This window comes from Podarcis liolepis (genome assembly GCF_965112155.1).
Source record: "Podarcis liolepis genome assembly, chromosome: 10".
Classification (NCBI taxonomy): domain Eukaryota; kingdom Metazoa; phylum Chordata; class Lepidosauria; order Squamata; family Lacertidae; genus Podarcis; species Podarcis liolepis.
Window position 1 is genome coordinate 5554698 of NC_139562.1, and position 24266 is coordinate 5578963.

The 24266-nt window shown below is 45.0% G+C and overlaps 2 protein-coding genes and 1 long non-coding RNA gene across 3 annotated transcripts in view; 2 read left to right on the forward strand and 1 right to left on the reverse strand.

Moving 5' to 3' along the window:
- Positions 1-24266, reverse strand: part of LOC310687054 — a 214686-nt gene that overhangs the window by 153744 nt on the left and 36676 nt on the right. The window lies entirely within an intron of this gene.
- Positions 1-24266, forward strand: part of AHCYL2 (adenosylhomocysteinase like 2) — a 169219-nt gene that overhangs the window by 143982 nt on the left and 971 nt on the right. The window lies entirely within an intron of this gene.
- The window catches only part of STRIP2 (striatin interacting protein 2), an 83769-nt gene that overhangs the window by 40853 nt on the left and 18650 nt on the right, over positions 1-24266 (forward strand). Inside the window, exons 10-14 of the mRNA XM_083461108.1 lie at positions 6881-7104; positions 8676-8741; positions 12698-12761; positions 14266-14337; positions 23861-23935. Coding sequence (XP_083317234.1) covers positions 6881-7104; positions 8676-8741; positions 12698-12761; positions 14266-14337; positions 23861-23935 — 501 coding nt within the window. The remainder of the gene's footprint in view (positions 1-6880; positions 7105-8675; positions 8742-12697; positions 12762-14265; positions 14338-23860; positions 23936-24266) is intronic.

The window sequence follows — 24266 nt, forward strand, 5'->3', positions numbered from 1 at the left end:
ATTTAAGGTCCAGAGACACTCTTGTTATAGCTTCGTGTGGTCGAAATTGAGATCTCTAATTCTTTATTCCAGTCCTCCCTCAGTACCTGTATATCAAATTAATTTGATAATAACAAAGATTTATATATGCTGATGGCCAGGGGTTTTTTTGTTGCGTAAGAATTAATCAGCTGCTTCAATATCTCTGGGGTCTCTGAGGCTGTAAAAGCTGCTGGTCCATAGATGGTGGTTAGCAAATGTTTTCATCTGGAGATATTGCCATTGAACATTTGTACGTAATATGTATAAAATTCATCTTCTTCGTTTATCAGCTGGTCTAACGTTGTTGTTTTTTAGTCATTTAGTCGTGTCTGCCTCTTCGTGACCCCCTGGACCAGAGCACGCCAGGCACTCCTGTCTTCCACTGCCTCCCGCAGTTTGGTCAAACTCATGCTGGTAGCTTCGAGAACACTGTCCCACCATCTCGTCCTCTGTCGTCCCCTTCTCCTTGTGCCCTCCATCTTTCCCAGCATCAGGGTCTTTTCCAGGGAGTCTTCTCTTCTCATGAGGTGGCCAAAGTCTTGGAGCCTCAGCTTCAGGATCTGTCCTTCCAGTGAGCACTCAGGGCTGATTTCCTTCAGAATGGAGAGGTCTGATCTTCTTGCAGTCCATGGGACTCTCCAGAGTCTCCTCCAGCACCATAATCCAAAAGCATCCATTCTTTGGCGATCAGCCTTCTTTGTGGTCCAGCTCTCACTTCCATACATCACTACTAGGAAAATCATAACTTTAACTATATGGACCTTTGTTGGCAAGGTGATGTCTCTGCTTTTTAAGATGCTGTCTAGGTTTGTAGAATCATAGAATCATAGAATCATAGAGTTGGAAGAGACCACAAGGGCCATCGAGTCCAACCCCCTGCCAAGCAGGAAACACCATCAGAGCACCCCTGACATATGGTTGTCAAGCCTCTGCTTAAAGACCTCCAAAGTAGGAGACTCCACCACACTCCTTGGCAGCAAATTCCACTGTCGAACAGCTCTTACTGTCAGGAAGTTCTTCCTAATGTTTAGGTGGAATCTTCTTTCTTGTAGTTTGGATCCATTGCTCCGTGTCCGCTTCTCTGGAGCAGCAGAAAACAACCTTTCTCCCTCCTCTATGTGACATCCTTTTATATATTTGAACATGGCTATCATATCACCCCTTAACCTTCTCTTCTCCAGGCTAAACATGCCCAGCTCCCTTAGACGTTCCTCATAAGGCATCGTTTCCAGGCCTTTGACCATTTTGGTTGCCCTCCTCTGGACACGTTCCAGTTTGTCAGTGTCCTTCTTGAATTGTGGTGCCCAGAACTGGACACAGTACTCCAGGTGAGGTCTGACCAGAGCAGAATACAGTGGCACTATTACTTCCCTTGATCTAGATGCTATGCTCCTATTGATGCAGCCCAGAAATGCATTGGCTTTTTTAGCTGCCGCGTCACACTGTTGGCTCATGTCAAGTTTGTGGTCAACCAAGACTCCTAGATCCTTTTCACATGTACTGCTCTCAAGCCAGGTGTCACCCATCTTGTATTTGTGCCTCTCATTTTTTTTGCCCAAGTGCAATACTTTACATTTCTCCCTGTTAAAATTCATCTTGTTTGCTTTTGCCCAGTTCTCTAATCTGTCAAGGTCGTTTTGAAGTGTGATCCTGTCCTCTGGGGTGTTAGCCACCCCTCCCAGTTTGGTGTCATCTGCAAATTTGATCAGGATGCCCTTGAGTCCATCATCCAAGTCGTTGATAAAGATGTTGAATAAGACCGGGCCCAAGACAGAACCCTGTGGCACCCCACTAGTCACTCCTCTCCAGGATGAAGAGGAACCATTGATGAGCACCCTTTGGGTCCGGTCAGTCAGCCAGTTACAAATCCACTGAGTGGTAGCATAGTCAAGACCGCATTTTACCAGCTTCTTTACAAGAATATCATGGGGCACCTTGTCAAATGCCTTGCTGAAATCAAGGTAGGCTACATCCACTGCGTTCCCTTCATCTACCAGGCTTGTAATTCTGTCAAAAAACGAGATCAGGTTAGTCTGACATGACTTATTTTTCAGAAATCCATGCTGACTGTTGGTGATCACAGCATTCCTTTCTAGGTGCTCACAGACTGTTTTCTTAATGATCTGCTCCAGAATCTTCCCTGGTATTGATGTCAGACTGACTGGGCGATAATTATTTGGGTCCTCTCTTTTCCCCTTTTTGAAAATAGGGACAACATTTGCCCTCCTCCAGTCTGCCGGGACTTCGCCTGTTCTCCAGGAATTCTCAAAGATGACTGCCAGTGGTTCTGAGATCACATCTGCCAGTTCTTTTAATACTCTTGGATGCAGTTCATCTGGCCCTGGAGACTTGAATACATCTAAACTAGCCAAGTATTCTTGTACTATCTCCTTAGTTATTCTGGGCTGTGTTTCCTCTGCTGAATCATTTGCTCCAAATTCTTCAGGTCGGGCATTGTTTTCTTTATCGGAGAAGACTGAGGCAAAGAAGGCATTGAGGAGTTCAGCCCTTTCTGTGTCCCCTGTTTGCATTTCACCATCTTCTCCTCTGAGTGACCCCACTGTTTCTTTGTTCTTCCTTTTGCTACGAACATACCCATAAAAGCCTTTTTTGTTGCTTTTAACCTCTCTAGCAAGCCTGAGTTCATTCTGTGCTTTAGCTTTTCTGACTTTGTGTCTACACGTGCTGGCTATTTGTTTGAATTCCTCTTTGGTGGTTTCCCCCCTTTTCCATTTTTTGTACACATCCTTTTTTAATCTTAACTCAGTTAAAAGTTCTTTAGATAGCCACCCTGGCTTCTTTAAGCACCTTCCATGTTTCCGTCTCATTGGTATTGCCTGACGTTGTGCTTTTACTATCTCCCTCTTAACAAACTCCCAGCCATCATGAACTCCCTTTCCTTTTAGTATTACTGTCCATGGGATCTCACCCAGCACTTCCCTAAGTTTTATGAAGTCAGCTTTCTTAAAGTCAAGAAATTGAGTCCTAGTATGCTTGGCTGCTCCTTTCCGCTGTATAGTAAACTTCAGAAGAGCATGATCACTCGCGCCTAATGATCCTTCCACTTCTACCCCACTAACCAGGTCATCAACATTGGTTAGGACCAGATCTAAAATGGCTGTTCCTCTTGTTGCTTCTCTCACTTTCTGGACAATGAAGTTGTCTGCAAGGCCAGTGAGGAATCTGTTTGACCTTATGCTCTTGGCTGAGTTTGACATCCAACAAATATCCGGGTAATTGAAGTCCCCCATTACTACTATCTCCCTTCCTTTTGCATGCCTGGCCATCTGTTCCAGGAAGGCATCATCTATGTCCTCCGTTTGGCTTGGGGATCTATAGTAAACTCCCACAATGAGGTCTCTGTTATTCTTCTCTCCCTTAATTTTGACCCAAATGCTCTCACTTTGGCTTTGAGGTTCTAAATCTTGGATTTCTTCACAGGTATACACATCCCTGACATATAACGCCACTCCTCCTCCTTTCTTGTCTGGTCTGTTTCTCTGAAATAGATTGTATCCCCCCATTATTACATTCCAATCATGGGACTTATCCCACCAGGTTTCAGTGATGCCTATTATGTCATATTTAGTTTGCTGTACCAAGAGCTCAAGCTCATCTTGTTTATTTCCCATGCTTTGCGCATTAGTGTACAGACATTGAAGTCCATTAATCATTCCCCCGTGTCTCTTATTTAAGGATTTTTTCCTCCCACCACTAGGTCTGCGTGCTGCTTGCTTGTCATTGCTTTTCTCACAAGAAGCAGGCGTCTTTTAATTTCGTGACTGCTGTCACCATCTGCAGTGATCATGGAGCCCAAGAAAGTAAAATCTCTCACTGCCTCCATTTCTTCCCCTTCTATTTGCCAGGAGGTGATCGGCCCAGTGGCCATGATCTTCGTTTTTTTGATGTTGAGCTTCAAACCATATGGTCTGAAGGTCTAACATTAATATACCCAAATTCATCCACCTCTTCCACACGACCATTTCTTTCCTGGTTTTTGATTTTTGCATAGCACACAAAATACACAAATCATGATTCGTGATATATTGCCAGGTCAGAAACTATGAAACTGATACCATGATATGGACTTCATTTTGAAGCCAACTCAAGCATACCAGACACATTGCCTCCCTTTTAAAAAATGTGTTTGCATCCACTCCCTTCCCCTCATTTGAATTAAATGCATGATTAAAAGCGATTACCTTTCAGCAAAACTCAAAACCTCAGCGTATGTGGGTGTTCTGTAGCTGTTTCAAGAAGGGTTGAGATTTCTGCAGTGCAAACCTATTGCGTGCCAACTCAAAAGTTATGGTTTGAACAATTAGCCTTCTAGAAATAACCTGGAATGAATAAACGAGAAAGACATCCCTTTGAGCTCTGTGTGGCCTTCTCCCAGGTAAGTGGTAGGAAATTGCAGCCTTTGTCAAGGAAAGGCTACAAACGTATAGCCACTTTCCTGGAAGTAAAACCCATTTAACTCAGTGGGACTTCCGAATAAACACGCGTAAGACACGGCTGCGAAGTTGTGTTCATTGGTAGAAAGGAAGGCCGTTTTTAATGGTCTTTTGTTAAAGTGATATTTTTAGAGTAGGCTGATGAAAAAGCCCAAATGACTCTCCTCACCCCTGCTTAAAATGTTGATTTTTCCTATAGCGAGTTAAGTGTCCAAAAAAAGGTAAAGTTCTAACCTACATCTCTTCCCCCCCCCCCGAAATTTTGTTATTCATTTTACAACACAACTAAACAACACAAACAGAAAAACAAACAATACAAACAAATTCTTGTCTTATCCTTATTTTCTCTAAACATTGTTAGGTGGGCTTCCCCAAGTCCCCCCTATCTGATTTTCATTTTACCTCATCTTTAGCAGTTTACATATTTCTAACCATTTTTTTTTATCACGCTTACTTTTACCATAAAAATCTTCACATTTTATCACTTACAAATAATACTGTTTTAAAATACACTATCTTCTACTTTTAACCCTACAGCCTATATCCAGTTCCAAAGCTGTTCTGCTTAAATATTAACATATTTTTTCAAATATTCCTTAAACTTCTTCCAATCTTCTTTCACCGTCTCTTCTCTCTGGTCTCGGAGTCTCCCAGTCAGTTCCATATAGTCCATCATCTTTATCTGCCATTCTTCGATAGTTGGTAAATCTTGTCTCTTCCAATTCTTCGCTAATAATATTCTCATAGTTGTTGTAGCATACAGAAAAAAGTAACATCCTTTTTGGGGATTTCACCCCCCACTATACCAAGTAAAAAGGCTTCTGGTTTCTTAATAAATGTGGTTTTCAACACTATTTTCAGTTCATTATAAATCCTTTCCCATAAGTCTTTTACCTTGGGGCACGTCCACCACATGTGGTGAAAGGTTCCTTCTTTTTCCTTACATTTCCAGTATTTATTATCATGAGTATGATACATTTTTGCTAACATCTCAAGGGCTGGAGTAGAGCTACTAAAACATTTTTTTGGGGGGGGGGGAGTTGCTGTTTCCTCCCAACCAAATACAATCCTAATTTAGATTAGACTGGGTTGTGTTTTTTTTAGGGGGGGAATGTGAATCTAGCTGTGGGGCAACCAGGGAGAATACATATCTAGGAGTCCGCTATCAGTTTTGCAGCCAGGGACGTGCGATAGGACCACCAACTTCTGCCGCCACGCCAAGCTTGCAGCATTGGATATTGACTTTGCATGCTCGTGGTGGCAGCTTTTGGGGCCCCTGTGTGATCGTAAGAACACCAGAAGGATCTGCTGGATTTCCAGGGGCAGGGAAGATGGGCAGCAGGACCCTGCGCTGAAATGCTTCCCTTTCGCCAAAACTCAGAGCGGGACGTTCCAGCAGAAGGGGTGGAGTGCCACATCTTGCGTTCCTGCCACCCGAGGCAGCTTCTTCTTCTTCATCATCATCATCATCATTTATTATTCATACCCTGCCCATCTGGCTGGGCTTCCCCAACCACTCTGGGTGGCTTCCAATAAAATAATAAAATACAGTAATACATCAAACATTAAAAGCTTCCCTAAACAGGGCTGCCTTCAGATGTCTGCTAAAAGTCTGGTAGTTCTCTTTGACATCTGGTGGGAGGGCGTTCCACAGGGTGGGTGCCACCACCGAGAAGGCCCTCTGCCTGGTTCCCTGTAACCTCACTTCTCGCAATGAAGGAACCGCCGGAAGGCCCTCGGCGCTGGACCTCAGTGTCCGGGCAGAACGATGGGGGTGGAGACGCTCCTTCAGGTATACTGGACCGCGGCCATTTAGGGCGTTAAAAGTCAGCACCAACACTTTGAATTGTGCTCGGAAACGTACTGGGAGCCAGTGTAGGTCTTTCAAGACCGGTGTTATGTGGTCTTGGTGGCCGCTCCCAGTCCCCAGTCCAGCTGCCGCATTCTGGATTAGTTATAGTTTCCGGTCACCTTCAAAGGTAGCCCCACGTAGAGCACATTGCAGTAGTCCAAGCGAGAGATAACCAGAGCATGCACCACTCTGGCGAGACAGTCCGCGAGCAGGAAGGGTCTCATCCTGCATACCAGATGGAGCTGGTAGACAGCTGCCCTGGACCCAGAGTTGACCTGTGCCTCTATGAACAGCTGTGAGTCCAAAATGACTCCCAGGCTGCGCACCTGGTCCTTCAGGGGCACAGTTGCCCCATTCAGGACCAGGGAGTCCTCCACACCAGCCCGCCCCGTCCCCCAAAAGCAGTACTTCTGACTTGTCAGGATTCAACCTCAGTCTGTTAATCGCCATCTATCCCGCCTCATGGGTGGACCGGCTCTGGAGGCAGCTGTGGATAGGCTACTCAACTCCTCTCTACCCAAACAGTCATTCTTCTCCTCCTTTCGCCTTGCAGCCTCTGATGAAACAGGACAGCCTTGACATCTACAACGAGAGGGACCCCTTCAAGAACGACGAGGTGCTGGTGGATGAGGAGGAGCCCGATGACATCGACAACGGCATCGAAGGGGAGCTGGACCTCTTGGAGCGGGACACGGTCATCCAGGCCGTGTCGGCCCCACGCCCGCCCGTCGAGAGGGTCTCCTTCCCAAAGGGGCTTCCCTGGGCCCCCAAAGTCAGGTATTCCTACCCCTGGCTCCTACCCTTCGGAGCGAGATCCTGGGGCCTGATCCATGCAAGTGCTTGGTAGTGGAACGGCTGCAGCAACTCAGGCCGCAGCTTTGGAATCTCCCTGCAAGGAGAAAGCTAGCACAGCAAGGGAGAGCAGGCAGGACTAGTGAATGAATGAAGGAATGAACTTTATTACGGTCTCAGACCAGGATTAAAAAGCATATAGATAAAATAGCAGTTAGGGTTTTTTTAACCAATAATTGTTAGTGCAAATGAGGACAAGGAAACAGGCATAGGATAAAACATCTGGATAAAATACAAGATTAAACACGGATAATGGATGGATAAAAAATGAATAATTAAAAGAGATAAGAACTAAAAACAAACAAGGACACACAGTTAAAACAACTGTAAAAGCATAAGAACTAAAAGACTCGCAGTTAAAACAACTATAAGAGGCTGCAGAGTAGAAGCCTCTTAAATAGAAGACACTCACAACATTAGAAACTGCTGTGCAGATATGGTTAAAACAGACAATTAAAACAATGTACAACACGAAATTTAGCAACAGTGTACAACAATAAACTGTCCCAGGGAGTTGACTCAGAATCACCCATGGAGCCGTGTTTGGGGCTTTTCATGCCAGACTATTTTGGGTCGGGGGGTGGTCTTCGCCTACAGATCTGTACACAGAGTCTGGTGACCATCCAGGTCATCTTCTGATCTTTGCCTAACAGCAAAAGGTCAAATTTTTGCTTTTCTGGGAGGTCAGCGAGCCTCACCAGTACGGGATCCTTGATCTTACTACGTGCCTCTTTATAAAAGGGACATCTAAAGAACAAGTGTTCTGGGCTTCCTATCTCTCCCAATGGACAGGTGCAAAGTCTCTGAGCATAGGGGACCCTTCTGAAGGCTCCATCCAGGACTGGCGAGGGAAGAGCCGAGCTTCTGGCGAGTGTAAAGGCCCTTCTTGCATCCCTAGATACGAGAAAGAAGAGATATACTGCCAGTGCGGCTAGATCTCTCTCGATTTCTCCAATTCTATAGTCGGGGCACCTTGCACAGGGCAGGCCTAGTGTATTTGTCCATGAGGTGGTGGTGGTTTTCTGCTTGAGAAATTCCTAAATTCTGCTGTGTGGCTAAACCAGCCCTGGGAGAGGGGCGTCCTTCGAACTGTGTGCCCATATCCAAATTGTTTCAGTCCACCCCCCAAAAGAAAAAGAACTGGATTTTTCTAAGAGAATAAATAAAACAGCCAAGGAACATGGTTGAATCTGAAGTCCCCGGGGCTATTTGGGATGCGATGAGCACTTAATTTGCTTCTGTGCGAGAGCTGTGATGCTTGCGTGCTTATTGCGCTTGGCCTACAAACCAATATTCAGAATAAATCCTTTTCACCTCTGTGTGATGCCATCTGAACGCAGATCAGCTGGAGGCAGAATGTTTTCTCTCAAGCAGCCTAGATATTGGAGAGGGTGTCCCCCCCCCCGCCCTGCCCCCTAATGTGTGGTGTGCTTTTGTTATATATTCCGCCTCTGCCCCCATCCCGCCGCCGCTGCAACATCCTGCTTCTCTTCCAGACAGAAAGACATAGAACATTTCCTGGAGGCGAGCAGAAATAAGTTCATTGGATTCACGCTTGGGCGGTGAGTTATCGTTATGCGTTTGGGGAGGGAAGTGTTGCACTTTGCGGCTGTTTTGGGCTTCTTGAGATGAAGGTTTCTGCTCGACGTTGATCACTGACTGGGCTGCCGGCTGAATGGAGGAGAGACTTGTCTCCTAGGAGCTGGCTTGCATGTTGCAAGCGGCAGCTAAAAAAGCCAACGCAATTCTGAGCTGCATCAATAGGAGTATAGCATCTAGATCAAGGGAAGTAATAGTGCCACTGTATTCTGCTCTGGTCAGACCACACCTGGAGTACTGTGTCCAGTTCTGGGCACCACAATTCAAGAAGGACACTGACAAACTGGAACATGTCCAGAGGAGGGCAACCAAAATGGTCAAAGGCCTGGAAACGATGCCTTATGAGGAACGGCTAAGGGAGCTGGGCATGTTTAGCCTGGAGAAGAGGAGGTTAAGGGGTGATATGATAGCCATGTTCAAATATATAAAAGGATGTCACATAGAGGAGGGAGAAAGGTTGTTTTCTGCTGCTCCAGAGAAGCGGACACGGAGCAATGGATCCAAACTACAAGAAAGAAGATTCCACCTAAACATTAGGAAGAACTTCCTGACAGTAAGAGCTGTTCGAGAGTGGAATTTGCTGCCAAGGAGTGTGGTGGAGTCTCCTACTTTGGAGGTCTTTAAGCAGAGGCTTGACAACCATATGTCAGGAGTGCTCTGATGGTGTTTCCTGCTTGGCAGGGGGTTGGACTCGATGGCCCTTGTGGTCTCTTCCAACTCTAGGATTCTATGATTCTATGCAGAATAACAATGGGTTTGCAACCATGCATGTCAGGGCTCGAATCATAGGGGTGGCACGGCTTGATTGTCAGAATACTGACCCTTTTGCCCCATGTGGTTTTCCCGACAAAAATCATTCCTTTCAGCAGAGCACCTAGCAGGACCTGCAAGACAGAGCTGTTCCGCCTGGCCATTGGTTTGGACTCAGTCTGACCCTTATGTTTCCCTCCCCTTTGATCTATGGGCTACTTTTAAAATGAGGCTGCATTTTAAATTGCATTTTAACCTGTATTTTAAATTGGTCCCCCCACCATTATGGTTCTACTGTGATTTTATTGGTGTTAGCCGCCCTGAGCCCGGCTCTGGCCAGGGAGGGCGGGGTCTAAATATATAATAATAATAATAATAATAATAATTATTATTATTTATTATTATTATTATTATTACTCCAACATGTTATACGTGGGGCGTCAGCCTCGTGCAGAACTAGGCGTCCAGGTTGCTCACTGGAGCAAAACTGTTTGAGCATACAGTGGTTACATACCTCGGGTTACATACGCTTCAGGTTACAGACTCCGCGAACCCAGAAATAGTACCTCAGGTTAAGAACTTTGCTTCAGGATGAGAACAGAAATCGTGCTCCAGCGGCGCAGCGGCAGCCCCCATTAGCTAAAGTGGTGCTTCAGGTTAAGAACAGTTTCAGGTTAAGAACGGACCTCTGGAACGAATTAAGTACTTAACCCGAGGTACCACTGTACAATGATAGTTCTGGTCCGACTGCACTGGCTGCCAACCACCGTATTTTTCGCCTTATAGGACGCACTTTTCCCCCTCCAAAAATGAAGGGGAAATGTGTGTGCATCCTATGGGGCGAATGCAGGCTTTCGCTGAAGCCTGGAGAGTGAGAGGGGTCGGTGCACACTGACCCCTCTCGCTCCCCAGGCTTCAGGAAGCTATCCGCAAGCCTTGGGAGCCCGTGGGAGTTCCCGCTGTGGGAGTTCCCGCCGGGCTCCCAAGGCTTGCGGACAGCAGCCTACAGCCCGAAACCCAGGGAGCGCAGTGGAGCGTACCCCGGGCTTCGGGCAGATATCCGCAAGCCTGGGGAGACCGGCGCGACTTCCCGCCGGGCTCCCTAGACTTGCGGATAGCAGCCTGTTCTGGGGGCTGGGGGGGGGGAATATTTTTTTTTCTTTATTTCCCCCTCCCAAAAAACTAGGTGCGTCCTATGGGCCGGTGCGCCCTATAGGGCGAAAAATACGGTAGTTTCCGTCCCCAATTCAAAGTGCTGGTTTTGACCTATAAAGCCTGAAACGGCTCAGGAGCACAAAACGTCAAGGACTGCCTCTCCCCATATGAACTCACCTGGCCCCTGCAGTCATCATCATAGGCTCTTCTTTGTGTGCCTCCTTCTTGAGAGGTCCAGAGGGTGGCAACACAAGAACAGGGCCTTCTCTGCAGTGGCTCCCAGATTGTGAGATGATCTCTCCAGGGAGGCTTGTCTGGCGCCTTTGTTACATATCTTTAGGTGCCAGGCAAAAACTGTCAGGAGCTCGTCTTATTCTTGAGTAGGACCCTGGCAGAGACACATGCCCAACAGGCATGTTCTCTCCCTCCTGGTCGATCGTTCGGGAGCTTCAAAAGCTTTTTTTCAGCCCTAACATCACAGCGACTGATGCCAACCGACACCGGCACACTTAGGGATCCGCAGAGTTTGCGCAGCTTGCATAACAGACCTCAGCAACTCAGCATTTTGGCTAATCGACTTTATTTACATAGAAACACACACGGAGCACTGCAACATGGCTCCCTCTCTCTCTAGCATCAGACAGCAAAGAGAGAAAGAACAAAGGACAATAGTCCTACTTCACGTAACACATCCTGTCTCCGTCACTTCCCACTCTGTGGAGTCAAAACATACACCGTCATGTGATAGACAACAGTCCCATGACTGCAATCATGGAGCAGGAATTCTAACAAAAACCCCCTCTCTTCTCCCAGGCCTTTGGCTAATTCAACCATCTACAGAAGACTGTGCCTTTGGGGGTGAATTCAAACCGTTGGAGAGCTACAAGCCCTGATGTGGCTGTAGAAACCGATACAGGAGAGACATGTTTTGTTGCAGCTAGGGCTGCTGAGGTGTCTGGTTTCGCTGTTGCAGATTACCATGGCATTTTTTTCTCTCTGCGCTCTTCCCGGAGCGCTTGCACCGCCTTGCCTCCGTGATTGAGGGGGCTGGGGCCACGCAATGTCGTCATGTCATGCGTGCAGACACTTCAGAAAAGGCCTGTTCGTGTGTTGCCGCCCTATGGACCTCAAGGAGGAGGCACACAAAAGAGGGGCCTATGGTGATGACTGCAGGGTCCGGGTTCAAAATTACATTGGTACCTCCAGTTATGAACTTAATTCATTCCGGAGGTCCGTCCGTAACCGGAAACCGTTCTTATCCTGAGGCGCACTTTCGCTAATGGGGCCTCCCACTCCGGAGTGCGACTTTCGCTCACATCCCAGGGCAAAGTTTGCTACTGGGAGCAGATACTTCTGGTTAGCGGACCTCGTAACCCGAAGCATTCGCAAGAAGAACCATTCGTATCCAGAGGTATTACTGTATATAGTATATTGTATCTGGTATATTCATACCACGAGAGCAAAGTCTACTCTGGAAGCACATTTTTTGGAGCCTTCCAGACAGTACAAATAAGGGGAATGCATTTAAACGAGCTAACTAAAATTATAAATTTTATCTAAATTATAAAAATAGTTGGGCATCATTCCCTGACGAGGCCGCAAACGTCAGTAAGCAGATGCGCATGCAGAGGGCTGAATAGGATAACGTTTTTGAAATTCATAATCTAACAGCCTTTGCTTGATGAGTGAGAAAATATTGCAATCCCTGTTCGTTTGAGCTTAAAGGTAATTGCAGAAAACCGTGTCAAATTAGGCGAATCTGTCAGTGAGTTAGTAGGCTTTCTGAGTCTGTGTTATATTTATATTTTAACAATGCAAATGGCTGCAAGGTACAGAAACAAACGATGGCTTCCGTGTCTGTTGTTGCATGGTCCACAGCTTAAAAAATAGAAGGTGATGCAAGGTGGAGAAATTGTTATTTGATAGAGAGATCAACCGCACTATGAATAATTAGATGATGGTTTGACACTAAGCCTCTCATTCCTGCCCCCTATCTCCCCCCTCCCTCTTTCAGGGACACAGATACCTTAGTGGGGTTACCACGCCCCATTCATGAAAGTGTGAAGACCCTAAAACAGGTAAATTCTAACTTAGGCGCTTACATGATGGCTCCTCTCTTTCTGATGGTGGGTTTTGTGGGGTGGGGATTGTTGGGAGAGCGCTCCGGGCTATCTGCAGCCCCACCGGACCGCCGAGCGACCTCCGGTGAGCATAGCTCTGGAAAAGACATCCCCTTCTTCTCCAGGGCCTTCCAGCGACATAAACCAACTTGATTTATGCACACTAGCCTTCTCTCTTGACACAGCAAAAGAAAGAGGCATCTTAGTTCTAAACTACCGTATTTTTTGCTCTATAAGACACACCAGACCACAAAACGCACCTAGTTTTTGGAGGAGGAAAATAAGAAAAAAAATATTCTGAATCTCAGAAGCCGGAACAGCAAGAGGGATCACTGCGCAGCGAAAGCAGTGATCCCTCTTGCTGTTCTGGCTTCTGGGATAGCTGCGCAGCCTGCATTCGCTCCATAAGACGCACACACATTTCCCCTTACTTTTTAGGAGGGAAAAAGTGAGTCTTATAGAGCAAAAAATACGGTACTATTTATTTACAGAATATTTACAGACAACGGCATTATGGCATCTGTTCTCTCCAACTCCGAGAACAAACAGAACAGTGCAAAAGTGAAAGTGCCACATTTTTCGCTCCGTAAGACGCACCTAACCATAAGATGCACCTAATTTTTAGAGGAGGAAAGGGGGAAAGCCCCATTTTTGGGGAGATCAGCTCACAGTTGTGCAGCTTCTTTTACAAAGGGAAAAAATCCTGTTTTTATGGGGTTCAACTCACAGTTCTGCTGCTTTTTTAGGAAAGGAAAGGGAGCCGTTTCTACAGTTTCCAGACAGATAATCTAATCAGCCAGTCCCCTGTCGCTGGGGAAACAAACGACCTCCGTCTGCAGAACATTCAACAATGGAGGCCTGGGCAAGAGCCAGCGATCGACCGCACAATCGCTCCATAAGACGCACAGACACTTCCCCTTACTTTTTAGGAGGAAAAAAGCGTGTCTTATGGAGCGAAAAATACGGTACAGGTTCACAGACTCTTACACCGGAAGAGAGATAAATAAGAGAGTCTTCCTTTCTCAGGCTCCATTCAGACAGGCGTGTGAAATATACCAATCGCAAAATCAGCATCAGGGAGCATGAAATCCTAACAGGGACTTGTCAGTTGTGCACCAGTCCCTCAGTCATTGCTGCCACTGTGACTGAAGATGTCTCGGGCCAACGTACAGAGAGACTCTCAGCAAAGCCTTCGGAGCCAAGGGATTATGCCTTCCTGTCCTTCCCATAGCTCTTGGTCTTGGAAGACTTTGCCTAGAAGTTCCTGCTAGCTGGTCAGAAATACCTCTACCGTAGTTCTTTCTCTGACCACCTGCCATGCTGGTGCAATGAGAAAAGGAACCCGAGGGTGCCCTCCACTCCGGGGGTGTCTGATAATCACCTTGGGGCTTCCCATGGGTTTGCCGCTCAAGTTGCCGTGATCTTTTGACCAAAGCCTCCTGTTTTTCATCTTGTCCCCCAGCATAAATATGTCTCGGTCTCCGAAGTGCAAATCAGGAATGAAGAGGAGCTGGAGAAGTGTCCCATGTCTTTGGTAAGCTTCCTTCTGAGTCCGTCTCTTGGGCTGCACCCCAAATTTTTCAGAACATCAGCGTAAACCTGCTCCTAAATCTCGTTCTAATTGACGTGAAAATGTACAAGAGGAAAGTTCCCAAATCTAGAAGGATGTATGGGGCATTTATTGGACTTACAGCTGTCCATGGAGGCGCAGGTCAACTCTGTGTCCAGGGCAGCTGTTTATCAGCTCCATCTGGTACGCAGGATGGGACCCTACCTGCCCACAGACTGTCTCACCAGAGTGGTGCATACTCTAGTTATCTCCCGCTTGGAATACTGCAATGCGCTCTACGTGGGACTACCTTTGAAGGTGACCCGGAAACTATGACTAATCCAGAATGCGGCAGCTAGACTGGTGGCCGGGAGCGGCCGCCGAGGCCACATAACACCGGTCTTGAAAGACCTGCAGTAGCTCCCAGTACGTTTCCGAGCACAATTCAAAGAGTTGGTGCTGACCTTTCAAGCCCTAAACGACCTCGGTCCAGTATATCTGAAGGAGAGTCTCCACCCCCATCGTTCTGCCCGGACACTGAGGTCCAGCGCCGAGGGCCTTCTGGCAGTTCCCTCCCTGTGAGAAGTGAGGTTACAGGGAACCAGGCAGAGGGCCTTCTCGGTGGTGGCCCCTGCCCTGTGGAACGCCCTCCCACCAGATGTCAAAGAGAAAAACAGCTACCAGACTTTTAGAAGACATCTGAAGGCAGCCCTGTTTAGGGAAGCTTTTAATGTTTGATAGACTATTGTATTTTAATAGTCTGTTGGAAGCCGCCCAGAGTGGCTGGGGAAACCCAGCCAGATGGGCGGGGTATAAATAATAAATTATTATTATTATTATTAGAAAAGGGACACTCCCTCAGCAGAAATGTAAGTATGTGAAACTGTTCTAGAGAGACTGGTCTGCCTAGTCCATCTGTGCTCTGCTCCACTCTGACTGGCAGCATCTCTCTGTGCTCTCCAAGCGGAGGATGGTCACTCCTGGCCCATCTTCAACAGATTGTTTCATTGGATTGTTTAACTGCCTGCAACCTCTGCCCCTAAACTGTTCTTTCCTTGTACGTCCCAGCAGGGATTTAAGTCCTGGGCTGTCAGACTGAAGGTCTGATGCTGTGGCAACTGAGCTGTCCAGGAACTTAGAGGTTCTCACTCTCGGGTTAGTGCAGAGCTGTCTTTTTTTTTTTGCAATTAGATTTTTATTCAGTTTTTCTTTTACTTATATTGGTTACAACATAATTACATATTTACACTTTTTGAGCCTCCACCAGCACCTCCCACAATCATCCATTGTTCTTATTTCGTCGCATTTTCCTATATAGTATTGCTAGCTTACTATTAGTTTATACCTCTCTAATTCTGTCTTGCAATATTCCTTACAGTATTACAAAGTCTCTTTAAACCCCACTAGCGTTATTTGTTGATCACATATAGTTTCCAGATATGCCGCAAACTTCCCCCAGTCCTCAATGAATTTTTGATCCTTTTGATATCTTATTCTTCCAGTCAATTTGTCTAATTCGGCGTAATCTATAAGTTTCATCCTCCATTCGCTCAGAGTCGGCATTTCCTCCTGTCTCCACCTCTGGGCCATCAGTATTCTTGCCGCTGTCACAGCATATTGGAACAATTTGTAATCCCGTCTTTTTATCTCTCTTCCTGTTATACCTAATAGGAAGGACTCTGGCCTCTTAACAAACGAATATTTAAACATCTTTTTCAATTCACAATAGATCGATTCCCAGAAGCCCCTCACCTTCCTACAATCCCACCACATATGGAACAGAGTTCCCTCTTTTTCTTTGCATTTCCAGCACTTATTGCATGTCTTATACATTTTTGACAATTTTGCCGGTGTGATATACCACCTGTACACCATCTTCATTATATTTTCCTTCAGTGCTGTACATGCAGTGAATTTCATATTTTCGTTCCATACCTTTTCCCAATCCTCTAATTGTATGCTGTAACCAAAATCTCTGGCCCACTTGATCATGACCGACTTGATTTCCTCGTCCTTTGTTTGCCATTCCAAAAGAATTTTGTACATTTTCGAAATTATCTTAACATCATCATCAATTATATCTGATTGGAATTTAGACGCTTTTTCTATATATCCCCTTTCTTTGAGATCTTTGTTGAACATAGCATTTGCCTGGAAATAGTGTAGCCAGTCATAGACCTGCTCCTTCACTTGTTCATATGGCTTAAATTTCCATTTCTCCCCCACTTTCACTACCAATTCACCGTAAGTTATCCAATTTGATCTCATATTCGTTTTTTTAACCGACATTACCTCTAGTGGTGACAACCAATGCGGAGTTTTAAATTCCAAAATATTTTTGTACCTGTCCCAAACCTCTATTATAGAGCCCCTGATGACATGATTGGTAAAACTTTGGTGGATTTTCATCTTCTCCCGCCACAAATAGGCGTGCCATCCTGATCTATTATCATGGCCCTCTAGATCTAACAATTCATTATTATTTAGTTTTATCCACTCCTTTAACCAGCAAAGACAGGACGCCTCGTAATAGAGTTTTAGATCTGGCAGGGCAAAACCGCCTCTTTCCTTAGCGTCTGTCAACAACTTAAATTGTATCCTTGGCTTCTTGCCCTGCCAGATATATCTCGAGAGCGTTCTTTGCCACTCTTTAAATACACTTGTTCCCCTAATTATGGGAATCATCTGAAACAGAAATATCATCTTTGGGAGCACACACATTTTGACCGCTGATATTCTGCCCCAAAAGGACAGTTTCATTCTACCCCAGGCTTCCAGGTCTTTCTTTATGCCGTTCCATACCGGAGTATAATTGTTCTGATATAGGTCAATATTTTTGGGGGTCAACCATATTCCCAAATACTTTACTTTTTTGACCACATCAATTCCTGACTCTCGTTGCAGTTCATCCACTAGGGTCTGATCTATATTCTTAACCATTATTTTTGTTTTTTTCTTATTTAGCGTAAATCCAGCCACTTTGCCAAACTGTTCTATTTCCTTCAATATCTCATTTAAGCTATTTTTTGGTTCTTCAATTGTTATTACTATGTCGTCAGCAAAGGCTTTGATCTTATAATCATTTTTGCCGACTGTCACCCCCTTTATTTTATCGTTGTTCCTTATTGAACCCAGAAGGACTTCCAGGACTATTATAAATAGTAACGGCGAAAGGGGGCACCCCTGTCTAGTACCTTTCGATATCTTAAACTCTTCAGTATATACATTATTCACAATCAATTTAGCTCTCTGTTCCGAGTAGATTGCCCTTATTCCATTGTAAAATTCCTTCCCCACTTCCATCATTTCTAAATTTTTCAACAAGAATTCCCACGATACATTATCAAAAGCCTTCTCTGCGTCCACAAACATTAATAAGGCTTGCTTCTCATTCCTCACAGACAGATATTCCAGAATATTTATTATGTTCCTAACATTGTCTCTCATCTGCCTGCCCGGAAGGAAGCCTGCCTGATCTACATGTATTAATTCTTGCAGTATCTTTTTTAATCTCCTTGCTAATATTTCAGCAAAAATCTTATAGTCTGTGTTCAACAGAGATATTGGCCTATAATTCTTTACTTGTGTCAAATCAGAATCTTGCTTTGGAATAAGTGTAATAAAGGCCTCTTTCCACGTTCCGGGGATATCTTGTTGTTGCAGTATGTTATTCATAACTTCCTTTATTGGTACTATTAGGGCGTGCCTCAGTTCTTTATAGTAGCTAGATGTTAGACCGTCTGGTCCTGGTGCCTTCCCTTTCTTCAGTTCTTTTATTGCTTCTATTATTTCCTCATTTGCAATTGGAGTGTTCAGTCGGTCTTTCTTGTCTGTCGGGATCTTTTTCACTCCTTTTTCCTTTAAAAATCTTTCTATTTTCTTCGTGTTGTTTTTTTCTCTGTTGTTATATAGATGTTTATAAAAATCCAAAAATCCTTTCCTAATGGCTTTGGGATTTTCAACCTCTTCACCCTCTAAAATAATTCTGTTAATTGTGTTTTGTTCTTTCCTTTTCTTAATTTGCCACGCAAGCCATCTGCCGGATTTGTTAGCGAATTCGAAGTTTTTCTGTCGGAGCCTTTTGATATTCCATTCCACCTCTCTATTAATAATCATTGCAAATTGTGCCTGCAGGACTTTAATGTTCTCTTTTATTTTTGAGCTGTTTGGGTTCTTGATTAATTTTATTTCATTGTCCATTATTTGTTTTAAAATCTCCTTCTTCCCTTTCTCTCTGTTCTTATTCTTAATCGCATTCTGTTGAATAAAGAATCCTCTTATAACTGCTTTGCTAGCATCCCAAACTATACTCGTTTTTGTGCCTTTATTCATATTATCTATAAAATAGTCTGTCAATTTTTTCTTTGCCTCCTGAACAAGCTTCTGATCGTCTAAGAGATAATCATTAAGTCGCCATCTGAATGATCTTTCTTCATATCCTTTAACCTCCATTTTTATAGGGCTGTGGTCTGATATTGTTTTTGGTTGTATCTCAATCTGTCGAATTCTTGGGGTTAGCTCATTGGAGACCCAAATTTGATCAATTCTTGATAAAGACTTATTTGGTTCGGAGTAGAACGTAAATTGCTTCTCTAGCGAATGTCGAAGTCTCCATATATCAATTAAATTAAAGTTTTTTATCATATTGAAAAAAGTCTTGGGCAGTTTTCCTTCTCTACTTACGTCTTTTTCTCTTAATCTATCAATTTCCAGCGAAACCACCCCATTCATATCCCCCATAAATATCATTTTTTGGTCCATATATTCAAACAACTTCTCTTCCAAATTTTTATAAAAATCAGTTTTATTCCCATTAGGTGCATATATCCCAACAATTATTATTTTTTCTCCTTGCCATTTGATCTGTACTGCAATTATTCTGCCTTCTTCATCTTTGAAAATTTGCTGCGCCTCAATGTTCTTTTTTACATATAATACAACCCCTCTCTTTTTCCCTTTATCGGAAGACACAAATTCATTCCCTAGTCTATTATTAATCAAAATTTTCCTGTGCTTTTTTGCCACGTGTGTTTCTTGGAGGCAGATAATATCAAGATTTTTCTTTTTTAGGCATTGTTCAATTTTGTTTCGTTTTTTCTTATCATTCATTCCGTTAACATTCCAGTTCCACAATTTTAGCGCCATCTTTTTTCAAATTAGGTGTTTATCTAATTGATTATAATCCGGTTTCTCCCTGTTCTTCTCCCTCCTCCTCTTCTTCCTCCTCCTCCTCCTCCTCCGGTTCTCTATCTTCCCTTTCCTTTTCCGCCCAATACCTCGTCTCCAGTGGATCGACTCCTCCTACTGCTCCTCTTTCTTCTTCCTCCTCCATCATCAACTCCTTGTATCGCCTCTGAAATTTACTTATTTCCTCCGGGTTGATAAGTCTGTGTTTCTTACTTTTGTAGGTAAATGAGATCCCTTGAGGGAACTCCCATTTGAATTCGATCTTGTTTTTCTTAAGAATTTGGACCAGTGGCTTATATGGGTCTCTTCGTTTCAGCAATCTTACTGGGATATCTTTAAAGATGATTATATAATTCCCATCAATATTTAGCCTTTTTTCTCTATTTTTTTGTAAAATTAGACTTCTCATGTCTTTATCTTTAAAGGTGATCAGGCAGTCTCCCGGCATTTTCTTTATTCTAGTTGTTCTTGTTCTTATTCTAAATGCGTTTTGAACCGATCTTTCTACTTCTTCTTTTTGTATTGCCAACCATCGTGTTATTTCCATTATCAGTTTCTCTCTGATGTTTTCACCTTGTATTTCCGGGACTGCTCTCAACCTAAGATTCACCTCCCGTTGCCTCAATTCGTTCATCGCGATTGCGTCCCATACTTCTTCTTGTATTTTATTGACTTCCAATAATCCTACTTTTAGTTTTTCTTCCTCCCGTTTCACTTCCTTCATTTCTACTCTTGTTTTTTTCATTCCTTCTTCTAATGATTGTGTTCTTTTAGAAATGTCTTTAATTTGTCCTCTTAACTCTTTTACAGTTTCCTCGATCTTTTGGTCCATTTTCCCAATTCTCGTATCCACCTGTTCTATTCTTGTATTCACATGCTCCAATTTATCCTCCATATTCTTTTCACTCTGTCTAATCTCGGCAAACATTTTCAAAATTTCTGTCTTGAAGTCTGCATCTGGTTTAGATCCTCTCCTATCTCCTGGTGTCCCGCCCTCTCCGCCCTTCTTAGGTAAGTGGGACATCCTTCCAGTATAACCTTTAACAGTAGTTAACACCCCCCTAGTATTGTTCAATTTTTTATCAGTTCCCACCTTATTCACTTACAGCCTTCGTAGTATAGTCCCCAGTCCCTAATTCCTCTAAATTTAAGTTAGAAATGTCAATATTAACAATATTAACAATATTAACAATATTAACCTTTTTACCAAAAGTAACCAAATTCCTCCCCCAAGTCGGGGAAGGGTAATTAATTTCGTCTGGGAGACTTCAAGAAAAGGGGGGGGGGGGAAAGAAGGGGGTAGGAAGGGGAAAAAAAATTTATACTCCAGTTAAATCACGGGAGAGTATAACCCCATATAAAGAGGAAAACAGGAGTTCGCAGTTCCAATCACAGAAAAAAACAACAGGTAGGAACCAGTCCTTTGCTCCCAATTGGGTAGTCCGTTTAAATTCCTTTGAGCCAGTAAGGTGCTAGTTGCACCCACACAGTTTCTCAGAGAGAAGGGGAAAAAGAGGAGAGAGGGAGGCGAAAAGGGCAAAGAAAAAAACAGAACAGAGACAAAAAGTCTTCTTGCCACAAATTAGGCTAGTCCCTTTAAATATCGTAGTTCCCAAATATAGTCCAGTTATACCGCAAAGGATTCTAGATAGATGTATATAACTAAGTAAAAGAGAAAAGGAAGGGGAGAGAAAAAGAGAAAAGGGGGAGATTCCAGATTCAAAATTCAAATCCTCTTTCCCCAGTCCAAAATTGAAGGAGAAAGAGGTATAAGAGCCTTCTGCCCCAGTTGGCTAGTCCTTATAAGATTTGTAAGGTGGCTATGAATTCTTATTCAGTCCAGTCTTTAAACAGAGGAGTCAGATGAAACACATATGATAGTTGAAACTGATTGAAAAAGGAAATATAACCTGGCTGTAGTTACTCTTCTGGCCACTGGGTGGCGTACAAAAAAGGAAGAAAAAAACGAAAAGGAAGGACGTAATATGGTGAAAATGAGGATTTCGACTGGTTGTCCAGTTCCTCAATTCTCTAATGCCATTTAAAAACCAGTACTTTGATTTAAGTCCAAATGGGTTACCTAAGGAGCACCCAAACAAAGAGTTTTGCAGAGCAAGGCAAAGGCAGGAACGATTTTGCAGAGTAGGGCAAAAGCAGGAAGATTTTTGCAGATCAAGGCAGAGGCAGGAACGGAAATAGCCCGGAAAGCTGACCGTGAAATGGAGTCGAAAGTACTTCCTCTGTTACGCAACCTCTTTTCTTTTTTAAAGAGACAAAACAGAAAAAATGAAAAAGAAAGAAAAATATTACAGTTGTTCTTTCAACTTCCTCTTTCAAAATTCCAAAAAGGACCTTAGAGTTCCAACTCTTAACCCTCCGTTTCCCCCTTTTAGCTTGAGTTCTTCTTTCTCAGTCAAAAAGTTCGTTTTGTAACAGCTTGAGGGGGAAAAGAAACTGTAGCCGCTAGCGGCAGCACACTTTCGCTTTCAGCAACTTTGCTTCCCCAATGCGCACAAATAGATTGGAGATAGTGCTAGTCTCGTAAATAAATATTAATCCGCCGGTGCTTTCCTTAATTTCCCTGGTTTGTCCTGGAATTGTTATAAGCCCGGGTTCCTTAGTTTCGAGAATTGTGAGCTCCCCCGGCAAGCTCGGGGCTTCGTTTTCCAGAGTTAGCTATGGCTTCCCCTTAGCCCGCTTCTCCTCCCCGCCGCTCTCTTCGCTCCGTGGAGTTACCTGGCGGCCGGGTGGTCTGCGTTTTGGCTCTCCGCGGGAACCTGAGTGTCCGAACACCCTCCGGACACTACTTCGGGGGGTCACTGCGCCCAAAGACCCCCTTAATCCTCCGAAAAACCCGGGATTTCTCCGCCTGGAAGCAATCCCCGCTTGCGATGGCGTCGCTCACAACCGGAAGCTCGGGCAGGGTGTATTCTCCAGTGCAGAGCTGTCTTGGCAAGAGAGGGGATGTTTAGAGAGACCCGGTGAATGGATTTCCCCCGTTGGATAACCCTGGGCTGTATCCAGCTAACACGTTCCATTAGTGCCAGGATTTCTGCCTGTGCAATGGGACTTCCTCCCATCCTCCCCACTCTGTGTGCCATGCGCCTTCCCCAACTCTGCTCTGGTGGGTTAGGGGAGTGTTTCCCAACCGGTGTTCCGCGGCACACTAGTGTGCCGCGAGACGTTGCCTGGTGTGCCGTGGGAGGGAGGCGGGCGAGTCGGGCGGCGGGGTGGCGGCGGCGAGGAGAGGCCGCCCAGCGCGGGGCTCTCGCCGTCTGCCTGCCTGGCTGCCTGCGTGGCGCTGACGTCATGGGGCTGTAACGTGCCCCACATAGGCACACACGGGGCGGCGAGCGAGCTCCCTCCCACATCCCATCGCCGCTCGCTTCGGCCGGCCTACTGGGCTGTCGCAGGCGGAAGGCCTGCGCATGCGCGAGGTTTTCGCGCCTTCGGGATTGCCTTCACGCCTTCCTCGTCCCGGGTCCTTGAGAGCGCGGGAAGCGGCAGCGCGAGACCGGCGTTGAGCCTGGTAGGTATTGCGCTTGCCAAGGCAGTCATTTGGGAAATGAAAACTTGCAAAGCAAGCAACCAGTTCAATCTGAAGTACGTGTATGCTTAATATCCTGTATCTGAAACCTGTTCTGCCCCCTCCCCCACACTTGGTGCCATTTTCATCTACACATGCAGCAGAGTAAGTTGACCCAGAATAGTACCAATTCAGATGGCAGATGGGAGAATGACAGTGCTGAATGCTTTCCCATGTAGAACAGTCCCTGCAAATAAAAACCTAGCATATTTGGAAGAGGGATGCTAGCCTAACCATTACCTTCTATGCTGTTACTATTTTTTTATTTTTTTTTTACATAAGTAAAAAGTGACCTTTCCCCATCTGGCATGGTGGTGTGCCTCGAGATTTTTTTCATGAAACAAGTGTGCCTTTGTCCAAAAAAGGTTGGGAAACACTGGGTTAGGGGAACCCCGTAGAACAGATTTAGGGGGCTTGCACGGGGAGGGGGTGCTGTTGTGAAAGTGGAAATCCTTATGCTTATGGGACTCCTTTCCTTGCGGCTGGAAGTGTGGAGATCACAGTTCTTGGGTGATGTGCCCAGAATTTGAGTTTGCAAATTCCACATCGGATCTGCAGGAAAGTGCTGGAGCATCTTGAGAAAAGTAGGAGTACTGGGCTGCAAGTGGAACTGCCCCTTTTCCCGCCCTGTACCTCCTTTTGTTTCCTGCTCGGTTTGGAAAATGGTGTGACTGATGCGCTTCACAGCCTTCCCTTCCCATCTCTCCCTCCTGTATCTGTCCTGTCGTGCTTCAGGGGGAAGAGAACGTGCAGGAGACCCCCTGCGAAATACTCTACCGGGTGATGCTGTACAACTTGCCACAGTACATGGTGGGTATCATCTGTCTGCGTTCTATGTGGGGCTAACTTTGAAGGTGACCCGGAAACTACAACTAATCCAGAACGTGGCAGCCAGACTGGTCACTGAGAGTGGCTGCCAAGACCACATAACACCGGTCTTGAAAGAACTACATTGGCTCCCAGTATGTTTCTGAGCACAATTCAAAGTGTTGGTGCCTTAAAGCCCTAAATGGCCTCAGTCCAGTATATCTGAAGGAGCGTCTCCACCCCCATCATTCTGCCCAGACACTGAGGTCCCGCTCCAACCAACCACCCAACTCCCAACGAACTCCTCCCAGAGCTGGTTTTATAGTCCCTCTGA